The sequence below is a fragment of the Vitis riparia genome, chromosome 13 (genome assembly GCF_004353265.1).
Source record: "Vitis riparia cultivar Riparia Gloire de Montpellier isolate 1030 chromosome 13, EGFV_Vit.rip_1.0, whole genome shotgun sequence".
NCBI lineage: Eukaryota > Viridiplantae > Streptophyta > Magnoliopsida > Vitales > Vitaceae > Vitis > Vitis riparia.
In genome coordinates this window covers 19,515,801-19,524,453 of record NC_048443.1, presented here as the reverse complement: position 1 = coordinate 19,524,453, position 8,653 = coordinate 19,515,801, and the positions used below count along the sequence as shown (strand labels likewise).

Genomic DNA, 8,653 nt, shown 5'->3' with positions numbered 1-8,653 from the left:
ATTCTTATTTTGCTACTTGAAAACTATCAGTTTTAAAAAACTTTGAAGGCTAATGCCCTTATACTTTCATGGGAGTGAACCTCTCAGTATCCTGAGCAAAAGCCTTTTTTTTTTTTTTTTTTCCTTCTGATCGTTGACTACTTGTTTTTGTGAAGATTCTTCTAAATGCCCTGGTTGCTTCCTTCAAGTCTTCACACCATTGGAAATCTGTAGTGCCCTTGCTGTGATTTGACTATTTCATTCTTATACCCAAGTCTCAATATTTTCCTTTCCTTCTTTTAAATCAACCCAAGAATTTTACAAATTTGTCTTATTTTTGTAGTAGTTTCTATATTGGTCTTGATTTGGAAGTGAGGATGACTTCACTGAAAATGTACAAATTAAGAAAAATTACAAATGATAAGCTCTTGAAATTTACAAAATTCAAGATAAATACAAGGCAGCCACTTCTCATTCCGTCATCTGTAAATCACACATACTTGTGTATGCAAATGAAGAAGAAACAATCATTTTCTGCAACTTTCCTTTATCTCCTTTGGAAGTCAAGGAACTTAATGCCATAGGCAAAGACAAATAAGAAGAGGAGGACCCAACCAATATGAGCCAAGGCAACCGCTCCCAGGAAATCATATTCAAAGCCTAAAGCCTCCTTAAGATACTGCTTCACTGACATGTCATCTGCTCCGGGTACCTGAACCGGATCCTCCTTGTCGCCCACCTGAGATGTCACTAGTCCGTAGATGGTCCAAGCAACAGGGGAAGCCCAGTAGTACCACCTCCACCATATTGGTATTTGCTGCAGATGTACAGTTTGTTAGAATTCAGTATTCTTCTACAAAAACATACTCAAATTCTTCGTAGGCATACGCACCATCCTATGGATGAGAAAACCAGAGAAGAGATTCCAAAAGCTTAGGAAGAAGGACATAACAATGGCAGCAATTTGATGGCTGGGAGTGAGTGCTACAATCATCATTCCATACAATGTGAAGTAAATAAAGCACATGAATAGGTAGTAGTAGAACCATAAGAACTTGTCCACTCGCCAGTAGAATCCCATCATAGAGTAGAGGAGAAGACTGTAAAGACAAGTTTGCATGGCAACGTAAATTGCCTCTATGGCCACCTGCAGGGCATCCGAATACAAGATTAGTTTAAAGTTAAGCTCTACTAGAAATGTGTATCTGTTTCACATTTGTTTTGTCAAAAGGCAACCTGGGCAAATGCGTAAGGCAATGCTGAATACATCCCAGCTGCCCTTTCACGGTAGAAGACTGTTCTCTCAATTGCCACAACAGGCTGCACTGCGGCAGTGTTGGTGGTTCCAAGGAAGAAGACAGCTGAAAACATAGCTCCCAGCAGATTTATTAGGTCTTGTTCTTTGTCTCTGCATACAGTAGTTGGGATGTTGGTTCACATTTTTTGTTAATTATTAATGGAGAAACACCAAAATAATAAATTTGCAATACTTACGTCTGCTTTCCTTTGTTCCTGAAAATTGCTCCAAATAGAACACCAATAATTATGGTCAAGAAGAGCCGGATAGCATTATAGGGAGGATTCCTCCAATAAGACCAGTGCTGTTTCCAGAAGCAAGCCTTGCATTGGGTAATAAAGCTTTGAGAGTATTTGGTGGGGAAATAAAGGTTTTTGGATCCTGGTGATGGTGTGCTGATCACTTTGATGAGTTCCTGATTCCTCCTACAACAAAAGGTGGAGTGTAATAAGTCATCGGAAAAAGAATTGAGACAGAAAGATGAAGTTCCAAGGAATCATAATCCACTTACTGATAGAGTTCAGATTTAGCATAAATTTCTGCAAAATCCACACCAAGTTGAGCCTCAACTGCAGCAGAGCTGACCTCCAGCATCCATGTAGCAGGATTTTGACCATCTCTGACTTTAGGAACCCCCGGGACAGCCTGCAGCAAGTTATAGATATGATCATGACACACTCCTTATAAGTATAACGACGGAGATGGAGCAAGTTCACGGAAGATGAATAATGCTCACTTCAAAGTACTCTACAAGCTTGTGAGAATTGCGACCAAGAGGTCCAGCATAAATGATTTGTCCTCCTCTCTTCATCAGCAATAGCTGCAGGCAAAAATGATGTTGGATTGAAGAAAGGAATGGTGACTCCATGATAATCATATCAATAAGAAGTATTAGATACAAAACCATGAAACTAAGAAATACCTCATCGAAAGCTTCAAAGATGTCTATGCTTGGCTGGTGAATGGTGCAGACAACAGTCCGCCCTGTATCCACTATGTTTCTAACAGTACGCATAACAATTCTAGCTGCTCTAGCATCAAGGCCTGTCGTTGGCTCATCCATGAAGATGATGGAGGGGTTAGCAACCAATTCTACACCAACTGTCAGCCTCTTCCTCTGTTCTGTTGAAAGCCCATCTATTCCCGGAAGGCCAACCAAAGCATTCCTCAGGGGGTGAAGCTCAACCAAATCCATTACTTCCTCAACAAACATCTGTAGCACAGAAGGAACAAAAGAAAAGAACTGATGAATATAGCTTGTAGTAGGGTGAAACTAAATGAAAAATCATTCATTTGAAAAAAGGACATGCCTGCCTTGTTTCCTTCTTGACATCTGGAGCAAGGCGCAGCCAGGCTGAGTAAACAAGAGATTCATAAACAGTTACATGTGGAGAATGTATATCATTCTGTGCACAGTAACCACTAACACGAGCGAAAGTGGCTTGGTCTTGGGGGTAACCAGAAATGCTGATTCTTCCTTCAATGTACCCACCAGTTTTCCTTCCTGCTAACAGATCCATCAAAGTGGTCTTTCCAGCACTACTAACACCAACTAATGCGGTTAGAATACCTGGCCTGAAAGCACCGCTAGCATCCCACAGCAGTTGGAGACGATCCACTTCAATTTCTTGGCTCTTCATTTCCTGTGATTGAATCCAGAGAAAAGTTTCAAATCTCTAGACCAAGATCATATCCTAACATATATATTAGTCTCACCTGTGTGTCTAAATACTCAAAACAAGTTACTTACAGCAGGCATATCAACATAGTAATTCACATACTCAAATGCAAGTGATAAGGGCTGGAAGGGCAACACCATTTCCCTTTTAGTAGGCGCATGATTTGCATCTTTGACAACTGATTTGGTGTTTTCTCCAGTGTTCCTTACTTCCATAGCAATACCTGTTACCATAGACCTAATATCAGCTACCAGATAAAGAAAATCTGATGTTTATGTTATTTGTAATATCTGGTATCACTAGCCTCTTCAAGAAGTGATTAACAAGAATTTTGTGAGGGTCATGTAAAAAGCTGGTGTATCCTAGAGAAGGAGAACCAATAGCAAGAAGCAAGTTTTATGCAATATAATTTCTCAAGAGCAAGCTCAGAAATTGTAGCAACATAATAGTTGATGAAACATTATTAATTGCAACATCTTTTCCTCTCTGCAAAGGGATATTTGCAGCATGTTTCAGAAGAAATAGATCTCAAAACTTATTCTTTTTGTCCCAACTTTTTGAAATCTATCTTGACAACCACCACGTTGTTATGCTTGAGTTTTAGGCTATCATGCTACTGGTTTTTGGCATTGATAAACCACTCAGTTTATTGAAAATGAACACCATAAGGTGGCAATGAGAGGGGAGTTGATTCAATTGAAAAACTAGATATTGAATGATTGTTGAATGGAGACTGTACATGGACCTAATGCTTGGTTAATAAAATATATAGAAACGCTAGAAGACAAACAAACAACAAAAAACCAGAGGAGACCAAAGTAGGAAAAATCTTGAACCTTGAGACATTGGGGCAACAGATGCTGAATTTCTTTCAGCGGTGGTCATTTTATGCTGTTTGTTAGAGTAAAACTGCTTCTCACTCTTTTTTTCATCATCCTCATCAATAATGACAGAGTTTGAGCCTTCCAGAGCTGCATTTGAGTTTCAGAAAATTGTCAAAGCTAGAATCTTATTTAAATAATACCCAGTTCTGACTGATGGATGATAATTCCATGACTAAAACCTTTGGAGGGAAGGAAAAAGGAAAATGTAGGTTAGCATAAGCAATAGCTTACGGTTCAAATATGTCAGAGCTGCAATGAAACAGATATTGAAGAGCAGAGAAAACCCCGTGAGTGCACCAACACAAATCCAATACCAATATCCATCCACAAACATGCCTCTTTCCTTGAGAAGAGCTTTCCCAACTGTGGGTTCTGGAATTCTTCGATTGATGTTGGGCTGTGTCAAAAACCGAGTAGTGTATACAAAGACAGACCAAGTAATGAAGGTAGAAATGCCCAAGCTTAAAACAAAGTGAGAAACAATCATTCAAAAGCTACTAGGAAACCTTACCGCACTCCATCTGTCATCAAGAAATTCATTGATGACAAGCGCATTTTGTCCATACGTCATTGGAGAAGCATAATATGCCCATATCATCCATGGTTCAATATCATCTGAGGAAGAAGGATAAACAAATGGTTTATTACATTATCACTCATATGATATAATCACATAAAGAGTGCCCCTCTCCCTTTCCATTTGAAATATGGCATCAGTGTTGCAAAAACAATCAGCTCGCATAGCAAAAAGACACAAAGTACTGACCTTTGGATACAATGAATCCACCCCGAACAAAAACCAGTAGTAATGTAAAGGTAGCAAGGGTGTTGGCCACAATCTGTGTTCTTCCAAGTGTTGCAATGAAGCGGAAGAGAGACAAAGCCATCTGATGCACGAGAAATAATGCCACTAATTGGCGGAAAAACCTGAACAATTTTCAAGTCTTGGGTTGTTACAGTTCCATTTGTGAATGCTAAAACACAAGTCAGGAAGAATGGAGGTCCATTCACATACCTACTAGCAGAAGGGGCAAACCCAATAGTGTAATACGTGAGAATGATCCATATCCCTGACTCCATGAGTGACAAGGGGATCCTAAGGACCCAAATTGGTAATGCAAAAGCCCATGCCGGGTAAAACAATAAGTCCCTCTGCTTAAAAAACACTGGGAGCCTGAAAATAGTCAATGCAAGCTCTGCCATTCCGTTATACATTACATTTATGAGACCATAAAACAGAGCCCCATTGAATTTTACTCCATCTTGCAGTTGGCCATGCTTCATTTCTGTTCTGAAGAACACTGTCATGGCAATTACTGACATGATTGTAATCTGGGTTGTCTTGAATATGTATATAAAAGAGTTGCGCTTCATCAATAGCCACTCTCTGGCAAAGCATGCCTTGAAGAGTTCCCAGTTGGAGATTCCATACTTTTCTGTCACCAATGCTGCAGGTTGGGTTCTGCTCTTGTTGTAAGGGATTCCAAGGTCATCTGAAAGCTTCTGGCCAATGTGGAAAGAGTTGAAGTGTTGCACAAACTCGGGCACTGAGATATATTTGTAAGGTTCATTCTTTCTGAACCAGTATTGTTCTTGGTCCTTTCTGGAAGTCACCTCGTGCAAGAAGTCCACGACTCCTTTTCTTTCCGGGCATTTGAAGCCCACGCTTTCAAAGAACTCAAGGATGTTTTCACGGGGACCTTGGTACACAATCTGACCCTCACATAGTAAGATAATGGCATCAAAAAGATCATAAGTTTCAGGTGCGGGTTGGAGAAGAGAGATTATCATGGTTACTTCCATGATATGAACCATCTGCCTCATAAACTTAACAATCTGAAAAGTGGTGGAACTGTCCAGACCAGTTGATATTTCATCCATGAAAAGAGCCTTTGCTGGTCTAACCAACATTTCTCCTGCATTCAGTTTCATCAGTCGTATTAGGCTTTTGTCCAGTGTTAAAAATCTTAAGAACAGGGACTCCTCAGAAAGCAGACAATTCATAATTGATCGGTAGCTCAATTCAAATTGAAGGCAAATGCTTTACCACTAAGTTGAAAGAAACAATTGATATAGGACATAATCAATGGAAATGGGGCACATACCAGTAGTAACACGCTTCTTTTCTCCACCAGAAATGCCCCTTCTCATATCGTCTCCCACCATAATGTCAGCGCAGATATCTAATCCCAGCATCTGTTACATAGACAATGTTAAAGAGCGTAAAGCTTGGGAATGTAACTAATAGGTCAGGCACCAAATGGAAACGGAGCTACAAACCTTGAGCACGTAATCTGTAACCAAATTAGTTTCTGTTGCTCTCATGAACGCATCTATCTCAGGATCTGGCTTAATTCCAGCTTCTTTTTCTCGTCTTGACAATTCTGCAAGTAGTTCATATCTGGTTCCAACCCCCAAACATCGTCCTGAGAAGTCCAACGTTTCCCTAACTGTCATCTCACCATGGTGCAGATCATGCTGGCCAATGTAAGCACATGTTCTCTGAGGAACAAACTCTGATGATTCATGACCACAGTATGTGATTCTTCCTTCCATCTGTCCACAAACACCGTACACAACAGAGCTACTAGTTCAGGAATCGGGACTATCACCATCACTAAATAATTCAAAATTCAGGAACAGTCTGAGGACATGGGCTGAAACTTGGGAAGGAAATAATAATGACACAGTGAAGGATCGAATTGGATAAAAATATTTGTCAGAATGTAAGTTGTGGGGGACAACATACCCTTAGATCTTTGTTCATCTTCCCAGAAAGCGCCTGTAGCAGGGTAGTTTTTCCTGAGGCTGGAGGTCCCAGAAGCAGAGTCATTCTGCAAAACACAGAAGCTAATCAAGAAACCGGCAAAGAAAGGAAGTGTACTTAATGGGAAATTTTTTTGTTATCCTATTAAATTTTCCTAGAATATTTATCAATCAAATTATATAAAGACATCATTCAGGAGATTTGTGTTAAGGGCAACATGATTGATTGAAAGGTACTTCCAAAAATGGAATACATTTACCTTGATGGTTTCACGATCCCACTCACATCTTTTAGTATCTTGACTACCCTTTTCTTAGATGGGGAAAGCCTAATCAGTCCAAGTATTCCCTGTTCATGACAACAAATAAACACAATCATAATTCATTCATCTCTACAAATTCCAACAGTCTACTGAATTGAAGCAAACTTCTCCCAAAAACATTATCAGGAGATTGAAGTCATTCATCATAATTTGCTGAAAGGGAAAATCAAGAATCACCATCGAAAACAGAAGAAGAAAACAGAGGGACAAACAGAACAAACCACCTCTATGAAGTTCATGGTAGAATTGATCAGAGTAGGAAGTGCCCTGGTTCCAACATATGCGTCTCCTTCTATTGATAAATGCTCAAACCGGACTTCGATTTTTGGAATCTCAACCCCAACCCTGTTGAGAAAACAGATGTTACGTTCCATAAAACTTTTCTGGTAACAAATTCAAATGGGGCAAAGCCAAAAGCAAAAAAACACATGACTAGCAGGGTGAACTTCATGGGAAGAAAGAGAGAAGAGTGACCTATCAGTCCTTTCCCTGAGCCTGAGAAGGAACTTCTCATTATCTTCTTCAACAACCTTTGGTATACTCTCTATGTGATGCTTCCTCTCCTGCATACCAATATTGGTGAAGTCAACTTCTTCATGGACAACCTTCCCATCATCCAAAACTTGCTTAGGAATCTCCTTGCTCAACCGCTCAAAGGTTGGAAGCCTTTCAATGGCCACCCACTTCAATTCTTCCTCGTCATCCTCTCTCCTACTCCTCTGAAAAACATCACCTTGAGCTGACAACGCCTCACAAATACTCGCAGAAGCCCAACTACGCCTACTTCCAGACGATGAACTTTTACGCCTGCTGCTCATGGAACTTGCTAGATCATCCTCAGCCAATGATGCAGCCATTGTCCCCCACCAAAACCCCTCAGAGTAAAGACTCCAAACCCCACTTTATAATAACCCTGGAAAGCTGAGATTCAACCGGTAAGCTAGCTCAACACACTAGAGAAGGTTTCGATGGAATGGTGATGGAGTGTTCGCCTGTTAGTTTAGGAGAGTTGGCGGCGGAAACCCCTCAGAATAAAGACTCCAAACCCCCTTTATAATAACCCTGGAAAGCTGAGATTCAACCGGTAAGCAACACGCTCGAGAAGGTCTCAATGGTGTCGGAGTGATCGCCCGCTAAGAGTTGGCGGCGGCGGTTGTCACTGCCTGCGTGGAGCCGTTGTTTGTTTTAAAGTCACATCATAAAAAATTGCCTTACATGTAAAATTCTTTTATCAAAAATAAAAACTAAAATAGAAAATTTGCCACCTCTACAAAAAAAAATATAAATTTAATTTTTCCAAAAAAAAAAAAATTATCATTTGTCATTAATTACTAATAATATATTAAGATTGAACGAAAATTAAAAAATAAAATAAAATCTTATTTAATATTATTCATATTTATTCCTTTTTATACTCTTGTTTTAAGGTTGATTTAGCTAAATGGTAAAAAATAATACTTACTAAGTTTTTATTAACTATTTATATTTTTACTTGGAAGCATAAATATAATATGAATCCATCAAAATTTAGCTATTAAGTTATGGGTGTTTTAGTGATGTATCATATAAAATATAAATTTTAATTGAAAGACTTTACTTTCAATTATCTTATATTTAATTATTTGAAAAAAAATAAGAATTAAGATATTGATTTTGTATCTATGAAAATCTTAATCTCCATTTTTAAAAGTACATATTAAAAAAAAAAAATCTAAGTTCTTGAAT

At 39.1% G+C, this 8,653-nt stretch overlaps 1 protein-coding gene across 2 annotated transcripts; it reads right to left on the bottom strand.

Moving 5' to 3' along the window:
- Window positions 1-526: 526 nt before the first annotated feature.
- On the bottom strand, window positions 527-7,785 carry LOC117928310 (pleiotropic drug resistance protein 2-like). Of its 2 annotated transcripts, none has more exons than XM_034848214.1 (20): window positions 7,403-7,785; window positions 7,153-7,273; window positions 6,866-6,954; window positions 6,589-6,673; window positions 6,120-6,395; window positions 5,945-6,035; window positions 4,855-5,755; window positions 4,606-4,766; window positions 4,351-4,454; window positions 4,071-4,236; window positions 3,866-3,926; window positions 3,027-3,192; window positions 2,587-2,919; window positions 2,199-2,489; window positions 2,013-2,096; window positions 1,788-1,921; window positions 1,474-1,701; window positions 1,216-1,387; window positions 872-1,126; window positions 527-796 (listed from the first exon to the last, which is right to left on the bottom strand). In XM_034848214.1, exons 1-20 carry the CDS (start codon window positions 7,783-7,785, stop codon window positions 527-529), a joined length of 4,371 nt encoding a protein of 1,456 aa, XP_034704105.1. The 2 variants fall into 2 exon arrangements, with proteins under 2 accessions (XP_034704105.1, XP_034704106.1); XM_034848215.1 differs by having other exon boundaries at window positions 3,027-3,159.
- Between the last annotated feature and the right edge of the window lie 868 nt (window positions 7,786-8,653).

Bases quoted from the DNA above. Each gene is read 5' to 3' on its own strand.
- LOC117928310 (XM_034848214.1), bottom strand. From the start codon at position 7,785: ATGGCTGCATCATTGGCTGAGGATGATCTAGCAAGTTCCATGAGCAGC. The intron at 6,396-6,588 runs GTATGTTGTCCC...GTTTGTGGACAG, and splicing joins AGATGAACAAAGATCTAAGG to ATGGAAGGAAGAATCACATA. The intron at 4,455-4,605 runs GTCAGTACTTTG...CTTCTTCCTCAG, and splicing joins TGGATTCATTGTATCCAAAG to ATGATATTGAACCATGGATG.